The sequence below is a fragment of the Letharia columbiana genome, assembly GCF_014066305.1.
Source record: "Letharia columbiana isolate WasteWater2 chromosome Unknown Sc0000087_s0, whole genome shotgun sequence".
Classification (NCBI taxonomy): Eukaryota; Fungi; Ascomycota; class Lecanoromycetes; order Lecanorales; family Parmeliaceae; genus Letharia; species Letharia columbiana.
The window spans coordinates 71,716-95,378 of NW_023501132.1; the positions used below are offsets into that span (position 1 = coordinate 71,716).

General features: G+C 50.7%; 11 protein-coding genes across 11 annotated transcripts; 4 read left to right on the top strand and 7 right to left on the bottom strand.

Moving 5' to 3' along the window:
- Positions 1–2,137: 2,137 nt before the first annotated feature.
- On the top strand, positions 2,138–2,791 carry HO173_012637 (uncharacterized protein; the record flags this gene model as incomplete). Its single annotated transcript, XM_037314472.1, has 2 exons — positions 2,138–2,247; positions 2,308–2,791. 2 exons carry the CDS (start codon positions 2,138–2,140, stop codon positions 2,789–2,791), a joined length of 594 nt encoding a protein of 197 aa, XP_037158637.1.
- Positions 2,792–3,000: 209 nt separating this feature from the next.
- On the bottom strand, positions 3,001–4,322 carry HO173_012638 (uncharacterized protein; the record flags this gene model as incomplete). Its single annotated transcript, XM_037314473.1, has 6 exons — positions 3,001–3,041; positions 3,106–3,243; positions 3,313–3,516; positions 3,585–3,608; positions 3,764–3,886; positions 3,962–4,322. 6 exons carry the CDS (start codon positions 4,320–4,322, stop codon positions 3,001–3,003), a joined length of 891 nt encoding a protein of 296 aa, XP_037158638.1.
- Positions 4,323–6,549: 2,227 nt separating this feature from the next.
- HO173_012639 (uncharacterized protein) lies at positions 6,550–7,659 on the bottom strand (the record flags this gene model as incomplete). The annotated part of the gene is made up of 1 exon (XM_037314474.1): positions 6,550–7,659. One exon carries the CDS (start codon positions 7,657–7,659, stop codon positions 6,550–6,552), a length of 1,110 nt encoding a protein of 369 aa, XP_037158639.1.
- Positions 7,660–9,489: 1,830 nt separating this feature from the next.
- On the bottom strand, positions 9,490–9,887 carry HO173_012640 (uncharacterized protein; the record flags this gene model as incomplete). The annotated part of the gene is made up of 2 exons (XM_037314475.1): positions 9,490–9,531; positions 9,579–9,887. The coding sequence occupies 2 exons, from the start codon at positions 9,885–9,887 to the stop codon at positions 9,490–9,492; spliced, it is 351 nt and encodes a 116-aa protein (XP_037158640.1).
- Positions 9,888–10,274: 387 nt separating this feature from the next.
- Positions 10,275–10,706, bottom strand: HO173_012641 (uncharacterized protein; the record flags this gene model as incomplete). Its single annotated transcript, XM_037314476.1, has 1 exon — positions 10,275–10,706. One exon carries the CDS (start codon positions 10,704–10,706, stop codon positions 10,275–10,277), a length of 432 nt encoding a protein of 143 aa, XP_037158641.1.
- A 922-nt stretch (positions 10,707–11,628) lies between these two features.
- Positions 11,629–13,092, bottom strand: HO173_012642 (uncharacterized protein; the record flags this gene model as incomplete). The annotated part of the gene is made up of 1 exon (XM_037314477.1): positions 11,629–13,092. The coding sequence occupies one exon, from the start codon at positions 13,090–13,092 to the stop codon at positions 11,629–11,631; it is 1,464 nt and encodes a 487-aa protein (XP_037158642.1).
- Positions 13,093–14,463: 1,371 nt separating this feature from the next.
- HO173_012643 (uncharacterized protein) lies at positions 14,464–14,928 on the bottom strand (the record flags this gene model as incomplete). The annotated part of the gene is made up of 1 exon (XM_037314478.1): positions 14,464–14,928. One exon carries the CDS (start codon positions 14,926–14,928, stop codon positions 14,464–14,466), a length of 465 nt encoding a protein of 154 aa, XP_037158643.1.
- A 408-nt stretch (positions 14,929–15,336) lies between these two features.
- Positions 15,337–15,924, bottom strand: HO173_012644 (uncharacterized protein; the record flags this gene model as incomplete). The annotated part of the gene is made up of 1 exon (XM_037314479.1): positions 15,337–15,924. One exon carries the CDS (start codon positions 15,922–15,924, stop codon positions 15,337–15,339), a length of 588 nt encoding a protein of 195 aa, XP_037158644.1.
- A 1,554-nt stretch (positions 15,925–17,478) lies between these two features.
- On the top strand, positions 17,479–19,240 carry HO173_012645 (uncharacterized protein; the record flags this gene model as incomplete). Its single annotated transcript, XM_037314480.1, has 4 exons — positions 17,479–17,682; positions 17,763–18,151; positions 18,219–18,389; positions 18,439–19,240. 4 exons carry the CDS (start codon positions 17,479–17,481, stop codon positions 19,238–19,240), a joined length of 1,566 nt encoding a protein of 521 aa, XP_037158645.1.
- A 1,169-nt stretch (positions 19,241–20,409) lies between these two features.
- On the top strand, positions 20,410–21,077 carry HO173_012646 (uncharacterized protein; the record flags this gene model as incomplete). The annotated part of the gene is made up of 2 exons (XM_037314481.1): positions 20,410–20,456; positions 20,528–21,077. 2 exons carry the CDS (start codon positions 20,410–20,412, stop codon positions 21,075–21,077), a joined length of 597 nt encoding a protein of 198 aa, XP_037158646.1.
- Positions 21,078–21,097: 20 nt separating this feature from the next.
- Positions 21,098–22,665, top strand: HO173_012647 (uncharacterized protein; the record flags this gene model as incomplete). Its single annotated transcript, XM_037314482.1, has 2 exons — positions 21,098–21,868; positions 21,937–22,665. 2 exons carry the CDS (start codon positions 21,098–21,100, stop codon positions 22,663–22,665), a joined length of 1,500 nt encoding a protein of 499 aa, XP_037158647.1.
- Between the last annotated feature and the right edge of the window lie 998 nt (positions 22,666–23,663).

Genomic DNA, 23,663 nt, shown 5'->3' on the forward strand with positions numbered 1-23,663 from the left:
TGGACGGAGGATGCGTCGATGGGGGCCAGAGAGCCGCATTGTCTCTTTGGCTTTTTGGGATTTCTGCATGTTCCACAGCTAGCTCTATGGGTACTAGTGTAACTTCACTTACATCTACCGAACGTCCATTGATTCCCCTTGTATTCTCTCAAAAAAACAGATTCAATCTCTTTCAACACCCTGTCTCCCTGTGTCGAAAGACCGCAACATCCACCTCTTTTCTGTTCTGCAACAATTCCCTAACCACAACAGAATACGCCAACTTCGGGGCCGCAAATCTTGATGGCTTCGAATCCAATTAAAACAACGAAGAAGAGATCTGCCATCCGCAAAACCCACATGCTTTAGAACGTTTTGGACCAGGCGTATCTGGGCTCTCATGACGCTGCCCAAAGGCCTACCTAAGAGTGGAGCCCTGCCATATACCAAGATAAAACCGGCCAGAGGTGCCTCTAACCTTGCCGAACAGGCAAAATGATCCGACCACAAATCACTCATTACTTCAGCGATACAAGATCATGTCCATTTATGGACTTACCATGAGAGCTACGGTGTATCACGTACAGGTTCCTGCTTCCGGCAGATCCAGCAATCTATGCGAAAGACTTCTTGATCCTTAGGAACATTAACCCCCTTCACGTTCGCCTTATCTAGTGATACCACAGCTATAAATTCCTAATCTAAGCCGACGCTTAACCCTAGTATAGATATCCATCTTCTCATTACGTGGGAGAGACCAAATCCGCTTCGTATGCAATAGTGGGCAGAGCCGAAGAGTTTGAAATGCAAAGACCGACCACGACTGAACTCGGGCGCTCGTCAAAGCTGCCCGTAAGGATCATATTATTCTTCCGGGCCTTGTCCCAAAAGGGTCTGTTGCAGACTTGGTTTTGAAAACTGAACCAACATCAGCAGAGACCTTCGATCTCTATCGTCAATGCAAAAGGCTTGGGGACATTCCCCTTTCACAGCTTTATGGACCGCTCCTGACTGCTCGTATCTTCCGAATGTTTTAGCAGACCCAAAAAAATATATGCTTGAAAATCTTCTGCTTGGATGGAACACAAACGATTTCTACTTTCGCGAGATCGTGTTCGCCATACTCAGCATCGCATCTCCTGCCAGAAATATCTCTCTGATAAGGTCCCGGCGTGTGCTCAACAGCCCCGAAGCTGGCTATTCCGACATACTGAGTGAGCCGCGATCAACCCGAGAAAGTCACAACCCCCATATTTGATACCCCCGGCAGTGAAAGTGATGGCGGTGTAGAGCACACTCCTGGAAAAACTACTGCGAAAGGGAATGATGGTGATGACATCGTTACATCGACCATGGAGGGACCGAGGGCGTTTGGGGATGTTGATCCCGAGTTCGTTGCTCATTTCGGGGTAGGATGTCACCTTCACGGAACACCTAATCATACCCCAAAATTTGGTGTGGGGTATGATTTGATAAGGATTCCATCATTCGGAGCATGATCCAATAAGTTGCCCGCCTCAAGAAATGCGAAACCAGCTCTATCAATATGTCCTCGGCGGTTGATTCTTACACGTCAAGTATGAAGGAGACTATCAGGAGTGGATGCCAAGAAGCGAGAAGATTACCTACCATATTCTGATGGTAGAAACTGCTAAGTGAATTGAATGTTCGAAGATCGGTAGCCAGGGTTTGTGAAGTGAAGCGATGACCAATACCCCAGGCTTTCAGACAAGCCGTGGAGCCACAAACGCGACAACGTTTTCCAAACTTCAGTTCTAAGAGGTGCCTTCATCAATGACAAATCGTAAGTTAACGGCGCTCAAACCACATTCAAAACTCAAAATCGAACCGATTCTAGCACTCTTTGTTCTAGTGAAGCAACTTCATCTCCTTTTGTCGCTTGACGGACTCGGCGAACAAAGGGGCTTTACTTCTCTATTTTCGGAACAACAACTCTCGGATTGAATCTGAACAAGCCCATTTACACCCTTTACGGAGGGGACAAGCAGAAGGACAAACAAAGCCGGAACCATCTCAGTGCTTAAGAGACATCATCACCGCGATGTCTGGTTACGTACGTACGTTACCTTAGAATCCCAAATTGCAACTAAACTAATTTCAATATTCTCTCTTCTTCTCTCCTAAATCCGCTTCCATCATGAAACCCTCATATTTCCTCGCCGCCACCATGGCCATTTCAAGCGTCTCCGCGTATCCCGCCCACATATACGACGATCAACCCAGCCGACGATACCTACCATCATCTCCGTAAACAACCCCCTCCCTCCCCTCCTCTCCCTCAAGATCCCCATCTAACACCCCTCCCAGCCCAACCCTCTCAACCTCCCAAAATGGTGTCCTGCCGAACGGCACCATCATCAACGCCTCCGCCAACTGGACGAAACCCAGCGCCATCATCCCCAGCACCAGCACCGCCTTCAACTACACGGGCCCCTGCACCATCTACGTCGTGCAAGCCGGCTACGGGGACCCGGCCACGTACTCCGCCTGGGCACGGGACGCGTCCGACGCCGCGATCGGGGACATGGGGGTCCGCAAGATCGGGGCGACTGCGGATTTCGCCGTGGGAGGGGGGAAGATGAGTTTTGGGACGATACCGCCGGCTTACGAGACGGAGCCTGCGAAGGTGGTGATGAGCTGGGAGGCGTGGGGCATGCCTGCGATTGCGATGTTTTTTGAACCGGTGTTGAGTAAGGGGAGTGCTGGGTGTGCGTTTGCGGGGGATGCGGACGGGGATGAGGTGACGTATTTTGAGTGTACGTTTGGGTGTAGTCCGCAGGGGGATTCGTAGATGCCGCTTTACGCTTTTCATGCGCAAGGGTGTTCGTGACGATATGGGGATCTTGGTGGTCTCTGAATAAAGGTGTAGTGACAAAGAGTTGATGCGCATAAGGCTAGAACGAATGAAGCGGTGCACAAGTGAATCCACCTAAAGTCTAAGGAGGCGACCTCTAACTACTTAAGTACTTTCTTATGATAGAAGGGTTCAGATTACAGCGACTATGACTTCTTTATTTCCATAACCAGCTTCCGATTATCTCCTGAATTTATCGGTAAGCTATTGTTCGTACGAAACTAAACAGCACTCATTCAGCATCGACTCACCCAAAAAGCGCGCTTTGCCCGCCCTCCCACCCCTCGCACACATGCCATCCAAAGCAACAGCGGCCTGCCATAAGTCAAACCACGAAGTCGCATCATCCGGCGCGGTCGTATCAACAGTAATAGAGCATTGCCCAGTAGCTAGAGAACACGCAGCAGATTTCAGCAAAAAGAACCTTTTCATCGAAAGCGAAGGGCAATGATGCTCACGCTCCGTCAAAACCTGCGGGAGGTGTTCTTCGACGCCCGCGATGCCAACAGCCCCAAAAGTCGTCTGTTCGATCGAAACGTTCATGGTGTCGAGAATCGTCTGACAAGAGGCCGACACAGGGCGTGTTGCCAGCGGGGTGTTCGAGCACCTTACGAAAGGTGGGGACCAGGATTGCATGAGCAAGACGAAATTGAGTTCATCCGCTGATCATGGGTCAGTAGACATCATTCTCTATCACTGTGTGTGATCGAGGATTCGCAAACCAACTTACCCATGTCGAAGACTACGCCGCCCTCTGTACGGACACTTAAGTCAGCAACGTTCCAAAAGAAGAATCTAAATCGACCGACAAGTTACAGGGATACCCGGAACTCATTGTTCCTGGGACCTATCTCAAAAGTCGAATGTAGAAGTACATTGACACACAAGAAAAAACCTAACTGTACGTACTAGGAGGTATAGCTTTCTCCACGCACTCTTGCTGGATGATAGTCGCGGCCCCAAGCAAGTCGTCATTCCTCACATGTGAAGGGTAAGACGTCTGAATAAGATCGATAATGCATTGCCCATCCGCTATCGAGCATCAGCCAAAAGATAAAAAACCAACCAGAGGCACTGAATCGTGACCCGGCATCAAAAGGTGCTTACAGCCAACGTATCGTTTCGGAAGGTTGACATCCCAGGAACCCTTGCCGCGCGGTCCGTAGCTACGCTCAGGGTCCGTGATGATAGTGGCTGGATCTTGCGGGATCTGAGCCAGAGCGTCCTTGCAGCTAGCAGCCGGGGGATTGCCAAAACTGCGATCATCGCAGCTAACCTTTGCCCAGGTGAGGATGGGCGTGGTATTCGAGTTCTCTGATCCGGCAGAAGCGTTCAAGGATGGAAGAAGCAACGAGGGTTTCGTCAGGGTGATTGAGCCGTCGCGAATTTGCGGTGGATGCAAGGCTAGCGAAATCACGAAGGTCGGGAGCAGGTAATATATTGCTAAATAAGAGGACAAGGATGACATGGTCAAAAAGTTGCGTTCAAAGATGGGAAACGGAACCTAGAAATGTTAGTGAGGGGTCGGGCACGAGGTGAAACACTGAGCAACACGAATCTAATAGTCCAGGGACTTTTTCCACGACGGCTAGGTTGTTTGAAACACTTTGATTGTGGGCCTGTGCTTCTTTTAACTCCATTGCGAAGCTGCTTGGATGCGCTTTACTTGCACATACGTCGGTCATGCGATTGGCGGCTATAATCGTATGCGTTGCTGGAAGTTTGGAGCGCATCATGAAGATTGTGACTATTAGCGATGGGAATAATATCTGCAAAGGCTTCACGTGTGCAGTGAGGCGTATGTTTGTACCGGAGACTTCTTTTCCGAACGCGGGATTACGAAAATGAGATACCTACAACAATTATTATTCCTCAACAGGAGAGTTATACCAAACAAGAAGATTGATGAAAGAAGCAACCTTGCAGTGACAATAAGTCCGAGACGACCGTCTCAGCTCCCCCAGCCACCATTTGTGAAAAGTATCCCTCTTCTCTTTCATCTCTGCTAATCCTCGAAGAGTGATCATTTCCCATTAAAATAACTAACATAATGAAAACCTTTTGACACGCAACGTGGGTCAGCGCAGAGAACACTAACCTCAGACAAACCTCAGAGAGCCTCCACTCTTCACAAACATCACACACATCCAAATACAGTTGGCGTCCCAGACTCCATATCAAGGTCCGAGACCTTATCCTCGAGTGCTGCCTGTGCGTTGAAGGCAGAATCGTTCCGTTTTCAGCCCGTTACGAGGGCGAAGGACTCTCCACTCTCGTGACAAACGCTGTGCGGGACTGAGACGTTACTGCCGGACCGAGACGTTATATCAGAGACGCTGCGTGTCGCTCTTCCAGCTGTTGAAAGTATCACTCGCGACGAGGCCCTACCAGTCTTATACCGCGAAAAATTCTATCCTACAGCGATGGTAGTTCTTGGTATTTGACAAGGGGTGTGGCGCACCATGTCAGACCTGTCTCAACGCAATACAATGTGAGTCCACTGTTCGGGGTGTTCACATCCTAACAGGCACCGCAATCGAAGCCATGAGACGTGGCCTGAGATGTTTACTTGGCAAAGCTATCTTATATGTACTCGTACCTCCGAACTTAGAGAAGACTCGCTGACACCGAGAACTCAAAGATGGACATAAGCGCACGTGCTCGATTCCATATCAGTATAGAAGCGATGAACCAGGCTAACCTGAGAACACACGGACTCGGCAAAGACAAACTGAAGGGGGAGATCCGTTTTGAGCATGGTTGTGTCCAGGGTGTGGGTTGGACAGTCAAGCAAAATGTCCCTTGGAAAGATGGCGCTGGAGACATTTGTGCCGGCCTTTGAAAATCTCTTCTGCCCCATTTGGTGTCGTCGACAGTAGGTATTGTATTATTTTTGTAATGAGATGAGACAGGAGGGTCAATGGTAATGAATAGAGCTGAACGAAATATGTCAAGGATATAGGCGACGGTACCCATTATCAAGCCTAAGCGCGAGAACAGGAATTCGATTCTTCGGCTGGGGAATGAGGAAGAGATGTTGTTCAGCGATGTATGGGGTGAGTAGTGACAGGCTTAAGGGCGTTTTGTGGTACATTGAAATATGATCCGAGATGCTTGCTCACAGCGCGCTTTCAATCAGTCAACATAGTATTTCCCCCAGCACCGAGAGCTTGCAAGCTTCAAAGCACGGATAGCAAAATCAAAGGCGTTATCTCCTAATTTGCGGATAATAGAGCCCATAGTACCTGCTCTCAAAATACAAACCCTATCGTAAGTTGTCAACAGGAATCTATCACTTGAATCGTGGCCATCTATGTATGCAAGCGATGTATCAGATACTAGAGGTGAATATCAAGAAATCGACAACCGTCAATTACTGGACGGTTAGGAAACACTCCTCGTTCTCGCGCTAGTAGTTCAGCAAATCCAACATGAGCGGTCTATAAACGCAAAGAAACTGATGCTGTCGCTCTATAGCCTACTATGGTAAACTGCAATATCGTCTAGACTATCCCATCGACTAGCGCCTGGGGCATAGAATGTCTTGGCACGCATGGCTGACTGCCAGTCGATGGGATAGTAGGCGGATTCCCAATGACGGACCAGGAGAGCGGGCGGCCGCAGATAGGACATCAGGTAGAAGAAGATGACATACCCCAGCTGCTTGCCATCGTATTTGGATGTAATCAGGTGTTTTACCCCAATGTTGAAGCACAGCGATGCTGCTTCTCTATGAGCTCTTGCTGAACTCGGATGTGATTGTCAGCGCTGTCCGGATTCATCAGCCTCGCCCGTAGGACATTGGCATATTCCAGTTGATCTTCTTCCGTCCAGAGTGATACCAACGGCCCGGCAGGGTGCATATCCTCTGAGACGACCTTGACATGGACCGAATTCAAAGGCAAGACGGACAGCTTCCGCAAAAATTCCGCGAAACGAGTCTCTAAGGGCGCATCCAGCCCATGTCCGTTCTTGAATTTCGAGTATGACTCAGTGTCCATCTCATGGCCAATGAGCAATTCCAGACGCCGCAGTCTCTGCAAAGATCTGATGAGAGGTAGCCTTATAGCAGGATTCCACTCTCTTTCCCCTTCAAACGTCCAGTGGATTACCAGTCGAAGTTTCTGCACGGTTCTTCTCTGAAACGAGTCCCGAGTCTCCATGAAGCGCTCGAACGTAGTGGCATCGTTAAAAGAAAAAGTGTTTGTAGACCATAGTATTTGGTTGGCTTCCGTGTAGACCTGCCTACAAGTGCGGAGTAAACCCATATGCATCTCCCTGTGGTCCATTCTTCCGTCTTGCTCTTCAAAAGGCACGTTCCTAGAGAAAATGCTACCTAGACCGAGATTTCGATTGCAAAGTTGCCAAAACAAGCTTGAAAGTCCCGTGGGTAGTAAGTCGACCAACTGGGACTCTTCCTTACTGCGCGGACCATCAGGGTCGCAGACCAATAGGGACCAATGATTTTGTGCAACAACAGCCTTTCTTTCAACGTCGAAAGGGATAGAAGACGCGTCGCTCCGTGACTCGCAATCGTCATCGTAGAGGTACTTGAGATGGATGAGCCTGTGCCCTAGCACTTCGGTATATATCTTTCTACGGATCTCTAGAGGCAGCAAACGTAGGAGAGGGGAGGCCGTGGCGTTCTGCAATATCCTGGAAGCACGGGTCAGTGATCTATACGATGAATTCTCTCGGTAGTTGGGATCCAACACGGCTTTGGTAGCAGCCTTTGGGGCTCTGAAAGGGACGCGCTTCTTACGCTGACCCTCTGCCTTCTCGGCTTCGTTCTTGCGTTTTGCCATGCTTACGGCATTGCAAGTAGTTGAGTGAGTGATCGAAGTTCAGCAGACGAGCAGCTTTATTTGTTGTGTGCGCTGTCTCGTCGCTATTGGTTCGCGGACTCCGCTACGCTTAATCGTTCCTAGCGTGAAACCTCCTTTGCCTGTACAAGCTCGTCCCTGTCAAAAGTCATTAGTCACCGAGGTTTACCCGGCTACTGCTGGCTTCCCACCAAAACACTGCTGTAGATACTCCTAAATAGTCACCAAATGGAGGATAACACACCCCCCCACACACCTACATGCAGTCCTCGTCGTCGCGAGGCTACTACGCGTAAGAAAGCCAAGTTCTTTGAAGCCATTTGGTGGGAAGCCAGCAGTAGCCGGGTAAACCTCGGTGACTAATGACTTTTGACGGGGAGGTGAAGCAAAGCCACCCTTCCTCGACAGCAATGCCCCATTGCTATGCGCTCCACCTTTCACTCCCCCATCTTCATCTCTAGCAATACCATCCTTTCCAGTATTCCGACAGCTGAGTCTTCAGTATGGAGGAGATACGTGATGGAAACACCAAGGCCACAGCAGGCGCTGACCATTGGCGTAGGAAATGGAATAAAGAAGTGCGGGAGCAAGAGAGACGCCCAGTGATCGGCTTCTTGGGCTGGAAGATCGTTTAAGAAGATGGAGGCGGTGGCCATGGGACGCAGGACCATGCCCTGATACTGTCGGATGTTCCTGTCAGCGTGGAGACGGCAAGAGAATATCCCAGGTCTGTCCAATGCGGCAGTCCTCTACCCAGAGCATCTACGAGCGCGTTACCCTCTGCTACAAGCATAGCCGCTATGCACTGCGCTTGAACGACGCCATCACGTTCCCCTCGCTCACTCGCTTGCTATTCTCTAGTCCGCTCACTATCTGAAATCCTCGTACCCCACTGTACGAATGTGCCGCCAACACCACATCTTTGCCTTTTTCGACTAGTTGTCCTCACGCCGAGCGAGTGGTTTGAATCTCGATGATCAAAGTGGCTGTTATTAGCACTATACTGAAGAGGAAAACGGTTAGGCTAGGAAAGGAGCACATTTGAAGGAGATACATGGTTAGGGTGAAGTGGACGCGCTTGTGGAAGGACCCGGGGACGAACACGATGGTTGGTCTATGAGAGGGTGAGGATAATGTGAAAAGAGGATGAGTGAAGATTGTTGAGATGGATGTCGATGGGACGGATATTTGCAGAATTCGTCCAAGCCACATCAATCACTTTGATGAAACGCTTTCTGAAAAGAGTGTACACGCATGGTGCTGGCTGCACAGGGCGTTCGAATCCCTGACTACGAATCGGCAGGACCAGTGCGTAATCGACTCTGAAAATGGAGGAGCTCTCAACACCAAGGGACAAGGTACGGGAAAAACAATCGATATCTGCATGGTATTGAGACCCTCACCACCTTTATCCGAGGAACGGGGAATGCTCGCACACTGCTTCGTGATACAGCTCACACAGGCTTCGTTTCCACCACGATCTGCAAAGTCTTCTCAATGCATCTTCCTTACTGCAGCTCGGCGTATCGCACACCGCTTCCACAAGTCCTCTCAATCCATCGCCACTTCTAGCCGATCCCCATACATTCCGATATTGTCATGTATTCCTTCTGATATACATGTAGAACAGTATGCTCAAGCTACAGCCGAGGTAGCCTACTCCCGCATCATAATGCATCGGAGGACCTTGCTCTGAACTGAGGAGCGCCATCAGTCGCTTCCACCGCCACCTTATAATGGGTTGTCTTCCTTCCATTGGTGTCACTAACAACGATGCCCTCAACGGCATGGTCTCAATTACCCGATCCTCGGTTACGCTGCGTTATTGATGTGAGCACCGTGAGGATGTATTTTCTATTTATGTCAGTATCTCATCATCTTGGCTGCCGACCAAGACGCACCTCTTCTTCCCATGAAACATCTTGAGTGACCACGACTTCGCGTCCGGTGCGCTTCGAGGGTTCAAAGCCAGTCAACTCGTCGTATGTTTCCGGCCCCACACCAAGCCGACTTCCTCTGATGAATGTCCGCATGCCCGTCATGGTACCAGCCGGGATCGCAGGAAGTGTTTCTAGATCGTGATCTTCCGCTGACTTACGAGCCTTTCGAAGTCTTGCAACAGTCGAGGAGTACCATGGTCTTGCTTTGTCTCCACTGGATCTAGAAGCCTGCGTGACGAAGACGGAGCGAAAAGCAGTGATTGAAACCATCGTCACTGCTATACAACCTTCGATTTGAAACCAGAAGAATTGCCATGTGTATCCGTAATTGGCACTGAGATGGAAGCCTATGAGCCTAATGAACGCAAAAAGTATCATGAAGATGCTGAGGCCAAGAAAGGCGCCGATGCCTAGCTTTTGACGGGTGTCGATTCTCACTTGCCACAGAACGCGCGCAGGGATACTGACGACTGCTACGAGTCAGTGTCCTATCTTCTTAGTGTGATGAACATTCGGACTTAAGATATCGGTTGCCACATCAAAGATGATACCAGTCGTGGTGAGACCAGATCGCTTCGTGAATTGCGAGCCATAATCGCATTGAACTGAGTTTCACCTGTACTCAGCTCAAATTTCAGCAATGGCTTTTCGGCGGGTCTACTCACTAGCTGAGGAATCTGTGTGCGGGCAGGCAATGAAGGTATAACACACACAAAATGCGAAAGCAACCGCGTTGACAGCGCAGACTGCTTTCCAGTACACGACAAGTTTCTCAACACGACTGACGAGATGACGAAAAAACACCAAGAATGAAGCTTTGACCGAGAACATGACGACCCAAAGCAAAGGCTCATGGACGAAGTCAAGGATCTGGAAGTTGTGAACTTCAGCGGCAACATCGATCCCAGCTGACGCCGCCTCTTCTCTGGCGGAAGACCCCTCTTGTGCAAAATGCTGAATAAGGAACAGAGTGTAAAGTGACTGGTAAAGCATTGCGAACCCTCCAGTCAGGGCTGCACAGGCGATCATGAGGCAGGCATCATCTAGGAAAAGTCTTCTTTGGTAGTGAAGCCGGACAGCTGTCCGCATGGCGGCTGCTATGATTGCAGTGCCAAAGAGAGTTCCAGTGACGACCTGCTACTGATTAGCTTCATATTGCGATATGCGTGGTAGATCGAATGACCTCAAATGCGATTTTCGGGATCTTGCCATCACCGTCGGTGTCGGAAATTGTCATGACCATTGCGAAGAAGACGGCTTTCGCTACCCGCTAAAGAAGAGGTGCAAAATCCTGGTGAAATAAGATAACAAGAATAAAAAAAATAGAAATAAACATTTGGAAAGAGGAGAGGACACATTGAAGAAGCATCCATTATCTCAGCCGTGCGATCTCTGCGCCTTGCGTGCACCTTGACGTTACCGCCCCATTTCTACTGCCCCGGTATCTTATTCCATAGCGTAGATGACCTATGCATAGCATCCGCAGTAAGATTCCTCAGCCGCATACACCATGCGACGAATCCTTTGGCCTACCAGAAAACAAAGCGGATCAACACCACACCCACACGACCGGCTTACATTTCACAACTCGTGGAATCCAAGCATTTCCCTTTCCATGAAGTGCAGAACCTCGGACGAATTCATACCAGAACCGCAAGTAATTGGACGTTCAATCATGGTATCAATGCTGGGTATCCTTCGGGGCTGCTCAGCCCGTTTGCCGCATACCTGAAACGCAGCTCGCTAGCTCAGCTGAATACAAGTAGGCAAGCATAAACAAAAATCTTGACCCGCGCTTCTGGCAAGATGCTTACGGTTAGTAAAAAGTTGTTTAGAGTCTGCTATAATGAGCATCACGGACAATGGGTGTGAAAGAGGATTCTAGATTGGTTCGGACTAGGCAACGTTTCTTTGATTTGCTTGATCATGAATGAAAGCTAATGCAGGATATGCGAGGTTGCCATTTTCAGCAAGGGAAGAGAAGTCTGGTCTCTTACTCAATGTACTTTCTCTAGGACTCAGTGCTGTCATCGCCACTATCGCTCGACGAATCAGACTCGTCAAAAGGATTTCGAATCTCTGGCAGGTGTGAAGGACGTATCTGAGCCCACTCGCTGATCAATCTGTCAGCATCCTCTATATGCCAGCTGGCATTCATCCCCTGCTGAGCGAACTTGAATAGCCTCCTAGCAATCCGGTATTGTGGCGGGTACGCGAAGCCTAGAAACCTTTCTCCAACGGCATCTTCAAACAACTGCTTCAGTTCTTGCTGTTTGAGACTGTTTGGTGTATCGTTGGCATGAGCCTCGTCTTCGTCTTCCTCAAAGTCCCACGCCCAGATCCACATCGGCGGAACACAGCCTACGAATCGAGGGGCGAACACTGCGCTGTCCCAATCCAGAATACCAGAGACCGAGAGTGAACTGTCTTGTATATTGACCATTATGTTTTGAGGGGCGTGATTGAGGTCTAGATGGCATAGGCAATTCTCGTTGTCACCTAAAAAGCCAACTTCGTTCATCTGAGTCGCTACAGCTGCGAGACACTTCATGTAATCGGCTTTGATACTATCATCGTGCTTTGAAGCGGCGGCTTTCCACCTTCCAAATTGTGATAGGAAGAACTCGAGCGTAGAGCAGTGATTGGGCGCCTGTGCTGCTAGACTGATATCATCCAGTTCTGGATTGTCACCAAAAGGGTCGGCATCGACATCAAAGGCGCGGACGTTGTAGTTTTGACTGCCGTCTTGGTTGGCGGCAATATCGACCTGACCCGGTGTGGAATGGCCCATCTCTTGCAGCTTACGCAATATGCGACCGAACTCGGTCGAGAAAGTGCATTGCTGCTCATGAGTCAGCTGTGTGAAGTTTTGTTTCTTTGACTGTAAGTCGAAGCCAGGTATCCTATTTTGCACCACGTATGGACGCTTGAGAGGATTGTTCGCTGTGAAGTCCATGGCGACGACTCTTGCCACAGGGATTGTGGAATACTGGTGAACATATTCTACGATTGCGACTTCTTGATTTGGACGGGCGCTTTCGAAACGTGGCACTCTCAGAATGTATCGAATCGCGTCTTGCGACTTTGCTTTGGTGACTGTGATGCCGATGATTCGATTGAAGCTGCCGCCCGAGAGACGCTCGACATGGAAGGTATTGGATGAAAAAAGGCTAGCTGTGCGAGAAGAGGTCTTCCTTCGTAGAAAGCCCGTAAAGACATTGCCTAGAAGGTAATCGAGGGTTGGAACTCTCATAGAGTTTGGCCATATTGTTAAGCACAGCTGCTCAACGAGTGGCTTGAATTCTTCGAAGGGCTCGTGGTGAAACTCAAGTGTAGATGTCCGAGACCAGACGGAATGAACCGAGTGCTTTGAGGTATCCGCGACTTCTTCCTGAGCTTGCAGATTGGGCAAATTCGCGGTCATTGAGAGTTTTGACTCTTTCGAGGTATTTTCTTGTCTCAAAGTGGTGTCCATGGCCGGTGCGGTACAGTAAAACAAAGAGAGATGCCAGGACTTCACCGCACCACGGCGAAGCTAAATACGTCTAGGTGGCCCCTTATTCTGTATGTTTGACGGTGTCGACGAAAGGTTTGTAATGGTGGGATCTTATGGCCACACATTGCAAGAGTCACTTTGCAGGAATTAGAACTATCGCAGTATCAGAATCTGCATGCATCCGTCAGACCCTTGTCACTGGAATGTTTGCTTGTGAAGGACAAGGGCGAATTACTAATTTCCCCAAAAGTATGGTCTTCCGAATCATACCCCTAATTACTGAATCATACCCCTACACCAAATTTCACCCAAATATGGGGTATGATTCGGTAATTTGTCATTGCTTGGGGTATGATTTGATGAGGATCTTAAATGATAGCTTTCTGATATGAGAGGGTTTAATGAAGTTAATGGTAGCGGTAGGCTTACTGAGCGTCTGGTAGTAGTCGTCGACTTAATTATTGATGACGGTGGTATTTACGCTGCGCAACGGGGGCGGGGTTCGGGGCGGGGTTTGACCCCCGAAGTTTACCCCGCCCCGTTGCGCAGCGTAGTAGGAATTATTCCTTCGGGGGCCCTACGGGGCCTACGGGACCCGATTAGGGGTGTCTGCAGCGTGAAGTGCGGATACCCCCGGGCTCGAAATTTCGCCCACTCGGCTTTCGTCTGATGTTTTTAGACTGATAGAATTTGTTAGAATATCAGGTATGTGATGTGTAGAACGGATGGATTGATTCTCCAGACCTCTCCGGGGCCAAGTCCTAAATACAGTACAAAATCAGGTGGCTGACCAACACGGTGGCTGGGAAGCGTGGGGGCCAAATTCGACATGCCCCCCTTTTCATCCCAACCCGAACATTTTACAACGAAGGGTTTCCACTACTTCTTCTCGCGATGCGTCAGCCAGATCGTCTCAACCCTGATAGTACGTCTCACTGCTTTGAAGAGCGTGTGTGGAAGTCAAAAGAGTGGAAATGTTTCTGATCGACCAAGGCTAGACCGCACTCACTGTACAACAGCGTGAAAGACCACGATTCAGGCGGACGGTAGAAGCGTAAACCCTCATCTTTTCATTGAAAATGACTAAGTACGACCCTCTGAAATCGTTCTCCCTCACGAATTCCAACATTACTGATGACATCGACATGCATCGACCCCACGTTCAAAGTTCCTTTGGGACCAAGAACGAAATCAGATTATATGATCGAAACTATGAGTAAAATCCAATACCTCTGTGGTTGCGGTCAATGCACAATAAATCAGTCATCCCAGCATGTCTCGCTTTGGCCGCCTTGGTAGCCATAGATTTAAGTGTCTTTGTCGTACGGACCAGAAGACGCCGAGTCTAGGTCAGGATAGTGTACCAGTCGAAGTGTTGACCAACTGACCAAAGCCCACGGGCCCAAAACCCTCCCACAAGAGAACAAACTGCGTCCCCTTGAACTCATTCTCCGTCACGAACTCCTGGATCCAACCCGGCACGAACGCCCACATGTGCCACGTGAGGCTGTCGTTAGGGATGAGAAACAAATTCACCCCACTGTCAAGGTAAGAGTACGAAGGGGCTTCCATGTTCATCGGGGCTTCGCTTTCGAGGAGATGCCGGACGACATCGTTGCTGGCAGCTGATATGCAATCGCTCAATCCAAAAGGGGAGATGGAGCCTCGGTAGCCATAGAATTCGATGGTCAGGCCAATTGATTCGATATTTCTGTCATAGGGATCCGGAAAAGCATTTGTCGTTGTTGCCGCTATCAGAGACTGCGGCTCATTCGCTAGCAATACAGCCAGTACAAAAACTCCGACGAGGTGCATCCTCTGTCAATTCAGTCAGTCACCAAAGCTGTGAAAAGAGGTTCCACCCTGCCGACGCATATATGACAAAACTTTCGTCTGACCGCTGCGGATAATGATGTTTCGAAACGAGCTGCACGCGCTTTCCGCGCTCTTGCGCATTGGCCTTTATCCCTCTCCCAAAAAAGCAGAAAAGATAAGAGGACTGAGTAGTATCATACGAGGGCACGTGTGATTTCAATAAAAGGAAAATGACAGTTACACCGTCGCGACACCGTGATGCATTTACTTCCACTCTGACGTGATAAAGATCTGCATAGTGTACGGGGGTACCACGAAATAGCCGCGACTTCACCATATACATCGGCATGTATGATACTGAAGAGCACGCCCAGTAACTCGTCCGTCAACTCAGACCTTCTCAGAAGTTCAAGTCTGAGAAAGTCGAGGAATCCATGCGCCTGATCCGTTCAATGCGACTGTCTCGTTGTTCAAAAGCGCTTCGTTACCACCAGAATCGGGTGCCCCCCAGACAACGACATCCAAATACTTATTCGAGCCAACCACAGCAGTACCACCCCGGTGCTCTGTATCCGGTCTGCTGTTCAAAAAACAAACTTCGATGATCCGCATGGCGGCTCCGATGACGTGATCAAATGTTGCTGTTTCCACTGTCGGAGCTGGATGTACTGGAGTGAGTCGTACGACAAGCTGACAAGTGCCGCTGAACCGGCGATATGGCAATATGGTGTGGTCTGAACCTGGAATTCGGCTCCACTGAGTCGGTCGGTTATGGTTGGGTGTAGTAGCGAGGATAAAGGTCAAGATATTTAGACAGTCCAATGCAGACGGCATGACACGACCAGGATCGTGTCGTGCTGGAGATGCGCAACGATATGCAACATCCAAAGAGGAAAGTGGCAGTGTTGTGTTAGGGTCAACGCCTGGGGAAAGGAGGGACGGTGTCGTGTTAATGGCAGAAGTGAGCGCCGCTAGCAATAGAAGGTAGAAGTTCATAATGATAGCAGCTGATCTTGGGGGACCTCGTAATTGTAAAGGGATCGCAACCAAGCTTCAAAAAATGATTTAACAACATCATAATCATAGTGGCGGCACTCTGTCGTACTTCTCTGAATTTCCGAACAAGCGTTCCAGTCAGGTCCTTCCGCGGTTAACGCTTGCATCGCGTCGAGACACACTCAATAGCCCTTTTCGGCTTAATTTCCGAAGAGTTTCAATCTGGTCCGTTCAAGGATATGTACTTGAATGCAGTAATTAGGCGTATCAACTTTCGGATTGTATAGAAATTTATAGTCATTGGGTTGCTGAAGCGCGTAGGACATCGTTTCCCCTTACGTTATTAAAGGCTATAGGCATCATCGAACAAGACTTCGAGATGAAGCGGAATCCCTGATGTGCTGTCTGCGTCTTTTTGGGATGTAAGGACGGACGAATGAGTATTCTGGCACGGTTGTTCATTCGAGGTCATTTCTGATACACAAGGTTCTACCGGAGAGTATTACAACCCTTCCCAGGGAATGGCTTGTCAGACACCACCCTCATTTCGGATCATCCTCTTCTTCAAAGAGACCCTGGTTCCTGAAACCGTGTATGTAGCAGTGTGTCGACACCCTTGAGGTAAGAAGAGGCGTCCAATGCACGGCCATGCAGGAACTGAGAGGCTTCGTCGAGTACTTCTCTTTCACTGTGCATGGAATGGGGGCAGTCCTTGTACGCCGATTTTTGGCCACTGAGCAAAGATGCTTCCAAAATCTGAAGTCGTGGTCAGTCTTCTCGTCTCTGGGCTCAAGCATGTCCCAAATCGGACCTGCGCACTTAGAGATGTCACCTATCATTCTTACTTACAGTCGCTCCTGAACATTGCCTATATAGTTCTTGCATGCCACATTCTGGCCACGAGAATCTGGTGATATTCGAGGCGAAATCACCAAAGCGCTGGCGCAAGACTATGGGTGGTTTTCAAAGAGCCCTTGAGGAGAGTCAATACATCTTGGACTCTGCTTAGATGATCGAACTATTGACTCACCGGGGAAAGAATCTACTTTCCCACGGTGCTTATGGTGGGAGAATTGTGCTTGATATTCTATGTAGGAATCTAGCTGCCGCAGCAGAGTAGGATCAGAGAACGCTAGCCAAAAATGCACTAAGCTAGGCCTTGGCCAAGCTAAAGCTCTTCACCGATTCTTCGTTACAAAGTACCAGAGCAGATGCCCACTTCGAGTCTTCAAATGCTCCATACCTGTCAAAGAGTACTATCGCACAGAGGCTCCTCCAATCTGTTTAAGCGTAGCAGAGACCTACCAAAACGATTGATAGACAGGATCGTAAATACATTGCGTCATGACTTTAGGAGTGTACAACATGTACAACATACCTCTTGGCATTTCCTTCTGATGCAGCATCAAGTCGTCCGGTAATGAATAGTTCAAACTCGTGAACTGAGAAGTCTACTGCTTCAACGTGTCTGATACAAAACAAGCAGTACAGTGTCTTCGGCAACAAGTCAAATTTTAGCAATCTTGAAGCTTCTCATCCAACCCTTCTGCAACAATGGCGCCGTTCACAATATTCCTCGCTGCGTCTATTGCGATTACCTTCTTTTGCAAGCTTTACAATGAAACCTATCTGCCAAGTCGGAATCTCGTTATGACCGCCTTTGAGATTTTCGCTGTTGAGACCGCCGCATGGCTCGTGTGGCGGTGCCTTCTGTATCCCAACCTGTTCAGCCCTCTTCGTGCACTGCCGGGGCCTCCGGTTTGTCCACTTCACTTGCTGTTTCCCCCCATCCTCTTGAATGCCCCCCTTCCCGACTTTCCAAGCTTAGCTATCACCAGGGCGGTTCCTTCTTGATGGGCCAATCTTCAAGGCTAAGACGAGAGCCAAACGGCCAGGCTGAGCTGTACCGTGTCTGGTCCGAACAGGTCCCAAATGATGGTGTCATCAGATACCTCGATATGTTCAACTCAGAAATTCTCATTCCAGTCAGTCCAAAAGCACTGGCTGAAGTACTTGTCCAAAGGCCTTATGAATTCATCAAGCCGCCTGGGCTTGTGACGGGCCTGGGAAGGATCCTGGGCGTGGGAGTATTTCTTGCAGAAGGGGAAGAACATAAGAGACAACGAAAAGACCTCATGCCAGCTTTCGCGTTCAGGCATATCAAGGAACTTTATCCCATCTTCTGGAGCAAATCGAGCGAGCTCATCCAAAGCCCTGATTTTGCACAGTGAGACCGGCTGCCGTGATAACGATGAGCCGAATGTAACTATCGACGTCAAGGACTGGGCTAGTAGAGCCACACTCGACATCATTGGCCTTGCAGGTCTAGGAAGAGACTTCGACTCCATCAAAGACCCAGATAACGAGCTCATTCGCACATACAAATCGATCTTCTCGCCAGGTCGGGGTGGCCAAATTATGGCTGCTCTCTTCTTTATCGCCCCGTGGTTGGTGAGGGTCTTGCCGTAAGCTTTCTTGAATCTGGCGTTACGGGCATGGCTAATTCTGGAACAGTATCAAACGTAACAGCGACTTCGAAGCGGCGTCGCAAGTCATCAAAAAGACATGCTTCTCTCTCGTGCAGCAAGAGAAATTGAACTTGGCCAGCAAGAATGAAGGTGCTGCTAGAAACATTCTTTCGGTAGCAATCGAATCCGGCGGATTCACGGACGAGGGTCTCGTCAACCAATTGATGACCTTTCTCATCGCTGGCCATGAAACCACTGCCTCTGCGCTATCTTTTGCGATATGCATGCTGTGTAAGTATCCCGAGACTCAAACCCGGCTGCGCAACGAAGTGCGCTCCTTACTACCAGACCCACGATCTCCAACATCCTCCATCACCTCAAACGACTTAGACAGCCTGCCCTACCTCAACGCAGTCTGCAACGAAGTCCTCCGCCTCTACTCGCCCGTTCCAATCACCGTTCGGGTAGCGGTACAAGATACCACACTGGTTGGTCATTTCATACCCAAAGGCACCACGATATTCATCTCCCCATGGGCAACAAACGCCAACAAGGATTTTTGGGGCGAGGACGCAGGCAATTTCAACCCGGATCGCTGGTTAGGCGAGGGGAAAGCGAATACAGGAGGTATCGAGAGTAACTATGCGTTTCTTACATTTCTGCATGGACCGCGAAGCTGTATCGGGCAAAGCTTCGCAAAGGGGGAGTTTGCATGCCTACTTGCTGCATGGGCTGGTACACTGGAGACTCGATTTGCGAATGCAGATTACGTGATGACAGTCAGGAACGGTTTGACTCCCCGACCGAAAGATCTTGAGGTGAAGGTGCAAGTTTTGGGGGAGTGGTGAGACGACGACCCCGCGAGAAGACCGAAGATTAGCCGAATACGAAGCCCGCAGCTGACAGCCGCAACAGAATCCTACCTTTCAATTCTGTCGTTCTTTCAGCGTCAGATGGAGTAATCTGATCAGCACCTGTATGTGTCCTCACTATTTTTAACTTAGCAAAGTCCACGTAGCTGGCATCATCATGCGACTAGTCGATCCCATACGTCTTGATAAGTCAGATAAATTCTAGGGTGGTCTTGAGCAGTATACTCGACAAGAATCATCTCACTAAACACCCGATGGGAAATGGTCGCCGTTTTTAGTTTGTTTTTCAGGTAGCTAGTAAGCCTAGTATATCAAGATTCAGCAAGAAGGCTGTGTGCGACGCTGTGCCAGGCAACTTTACATGAACGGCGGGAAAGATTCGATCCTTCCGTGCGGCTGAACCTCGTGGTCGCATCCCCCTCATCTGTTTCAGTGGGCTATGTTACAGGATCTGTGGCCAGAAAATGCCTACATTTCCATGCCTGATGTTATTTTTATGTTTCCACCTATCATGTTCAAAGCCAAGACGAAAACGCTTCTGAAACAGCCAATGGCGAGCTCTGTTGACACGATCTGGGTTGGCGCTTACGCTTCCTTCCATTTCCTTATTTGAACTGCCTAGGAAGCGCTTTGCACCGGTTAGAGGCTTACGGTCACGGAGTCAACTGCGGCCGTCGCTGCTTATTTTTGCGATGCTACCTCGCTCTGACTGCCTTCGATCTCGTGATACAGCCCCCACCGTCATGTTTCATTAATATCGTTCCTGGTATAACTGACTCATCGGATGGAGGCCTGAAATCCTTTCCACATATAATGGGTTACAGTAGCCCTGTGGACTTCTAAAATAATCATCTCCGTTGAGGCTGTCCGTGATCATCAGAAACTTCTTCTTTATAATCATAAGCTCTCTTGGGTATATAACTTCTCTATACAAACTCGCTCCTAACAACTTTTTCTCACTCGTAAGTCTACTTCCAAAACCATCGCATCTACACTTTTGCCCCTTCCAGTCCGATAGCCTTCAAGACAAGGCTCACTCTTCGTATCTTCTTTGGATCTGGCTTTTTAATAACCGGCGAAAGCCCGTCGACACGCTGGCTAACCAAAGCAGCAAAGCGGAGAGAAACTCCCGAGGTTCCAGCGGCATGTCGTTCCTTGCACCGTACACGAATGCCATGAGGCTTGGACAAGGGTAAGTCTCTCTCTCTCTCTTCCCTCTCTCCTCTCACCTCGAACAACACGAACTCACTAACAATTCACCAGCTTTAACTCATACACACAAGAAATCTGCATTGAAAACGCCGTCCTCATCGAGCCCGCCAGAAAGGCCCGCCTCAGCAGCAGCTCCATCGCCGCCCGACGTTCTAGCCAGCCAGCCATTTCCCATTCACCGCTGCACCCAGGATCCGCCGACACGACACTAAACCCAAAAAGCAGCACCGAATCACTAGCATCAGATGCCTCCCACTCAGTCGCCATGGTGCGAAAGGTCTCGAGTTCATCTGCACCCGGAAACTACGCCACCGGTCCCAACACCCTCTCCGTCCCCGCAACAACGGTCCGCCCAGCCGAACTGACCCCGCCACACAAGAACGTCGTTCAAATCGTCACCTACTCCTCGCGCATGGTGGACAACGTGTCCGACATAGTGCAAGCGCTCAACATCTCGTCGAGCGCGTCGATCAAATACGGCACCATCAAGGGCTCCGGCAGCGCCTCCGTCGTCAACGAGAACAAGGTCAACCAGTCCGACCTCAACTACATCGTCACCGTCAAAGTGACCAACGAGACCTCCCCGTCGCCGACAAGATGACCTTCAACCCGATCCCGGAGATGGACAACACCAAATTCACCGACGTCTTCGGCGACTGCTTCATCAGCGGCTTCACCGAAGGCGGCGAGTTCAGCGCCATCGTCAGCATCAAGGTGAGCGACAAGTCGAAGGTCTCCGCCGTCAAAGCCGCCGCCGAGGCCGAAATCGCCATCGCGGCCGCGCCCGGCCTGTCCGTCGGGACGAAGAACGGCCTCGACAAGGGCAAGAGCGACGTCTGGGACGACACCGAGACCACCATCTCCGTCAACTGGGCCGGCGGCGGGGACCTGAAGCCCGCGGACGAGAAGTGGGACCTGGCGACCGTGGTCGACGTGGCGACGCGGTTCCCGCACCTGGTGCAGACGTGCGCGCAGCGGACCTCGGCCGTCCTGACGCGGTACACGAGCCTGCGGAGCTTCAACGAGGCCGACGCGCGCAACCCGGCGGGGGACCGGTTCCGCATCCTCGACTACGACCTCTGCTCGCTGTACACGCAGGATCTCTTCAGCGCCTTCCTCGCCTACAAGGACATCTGGGCCGAGCTGTCCGAGATGATGAAGAACCCGGACCGCTACCGCGAGCGGGACCCGGGCACCGATGTCCCGGACCCGATCACGTTGACACCGCGGAGCTTGAACGAGGCGAGGCTGCTGGCGCGCAAAGGGCTCACTCAGATCACGGACGTGACCAAGGACCTAATCTACAACCCGTCATTGGCCGATTTGGACGGGAACGGGAACCAAAGACCAGTGCCATACGCCTGGCCCGGGGAGATTAGGAAAAGGATGCCGGTGCGTGCAAACCCACTCGATACACTCGCGCCCTGAGCGTTGAACCGGTGAACTAACATCCCCCCCAGATCCGACACCACGGCCTCACGATCCGCGAGCAAGCCGACCTCGTGCGCCGCGACACCAACTACGGCCTCCTCACCGCGCAAGAAGTGTCCAAGATCGGGCAGTGGGCCCGGGACGAGGACCTCGAATTCGCGCCCCTGATCGGCGACCGCCTGCCCGTGCCGACCTCCTGGCTGCACCGGCGCCGAGACAGCCTCTTCTGCACGCTGGACCAGGAGCGGAGCGCCAAGACGCTCGACCGCCTCACCCGCCTGCGCTTCCACGCGCACGAGTGCCGCTCCGTCAACTGGCTCGCCGTCATCGGCCGGCAGACGCACTCGAAGCGATGCCAGGGGCGCCTCTCCTCCATCGGCTTCAGCACCGACGGCGAGAGCGCCGCGACGGCGCGCGACGACGGCACGCACCACGCCGTCGGCGGCCGGGCGAGCGCGAACCCGGCCTTCTGGTCGCAGCCGCTCGCGGACCTCGAGCGCGCCGCGGCGAGCAAGGTCCGCGTCGAGTACGAGCAAGGGTCCGGCTGCCTGGCGGCGCTCATCGTGCTGGACGCGCACGGGCAGGAACTGACGAGCTGGAAGGAGTACGGGCAGGGGAAGGTGAGCATGCCGGCGGGGCTCAAGAGCGTGGAGCAGGAGGCGCCGGACGAGAGGAGCGGCTGGGTCCTGGCCGGGTTCTGGGGACATGACGATTCGGTGGTGATTACGAGTGTGGGGGCGATTTGGCGGAAGGCTTGAATTGCGAGTGCATCTTGGCTGGGCGGTGATGGAGATTTGTACTAATCATATGTGCGCACTTTGGTTTTAGCGACGGTGTTCATGGTTGGAGGAAGGCTTGATTGGTTTCGAGCTCTCGCGACTGGGCAGATTGTATCGGTACAGTAATGTGGTTTATATCCATCTCGAGCGAAGGCGTTGGGGTCTTACCTGTTTGGCGTGGATAGAAACTAGGGCGTCCTGCGGGTGGGGGTGGTATTTCGGTATCGCAGCTGCTCTATACCCTACATAAAGAATGTAACATCCTCACTGTACCATTTTCGCATGCGACATCTCATTCGCTACCTCCCTCCTACCCAACGCTGCAACTTTGTCACGTTCTCAACAGCGTGTATAGTGGTATTATCTCTCTTGGCTGAATCATCCTCCCTCCACCTTCCTCCATACGAAAACAACAGCGCCATTTCTCCGACTGGACGTACGGACATGCACGTCGGCGACATCTGTCGCAAGGACCTAAGAGCGGGCAGCCCGAGAAGCCGTTCAATGTCGCAGGCAATGGTAGCAGCTCCTTCGTGAACCTTTGCAGGCCACATTCTTGGCCTCGGACCGGGAAGCTTCCTTGAGGGTATTTGCGACGATGGCTTTTCCCGCGTGTTCCTCGCTGCTTTTTGGCCTTTCGGCGCTTCTTCCCTTCTATCCTTGGTGAGAACTTTTTCCTTATGACACCTCTTGCTAGGACACATCTTTCTAGGACACCGCTTTCTAGAACACCGCTTTTTAGAACACCTCTTTATGGGACACCTTTTTCTGGAACAACGCTTCCTAGAACACCTCTTCCTAAAAACCTTCCTCTGCAACACCTCTTTCTACTCCAACACCCCTTTCTAGCTGTTCACTCTTCAATGTAGGTTTTGCACATCGAGGCTTGCGATCAATGTTGTTGCAAAGGATATCCCCGAATAATTAATTCGACGTCGTCACTTGGAAGTAGAGCGCCACCAAAGCTACCTCAGCTA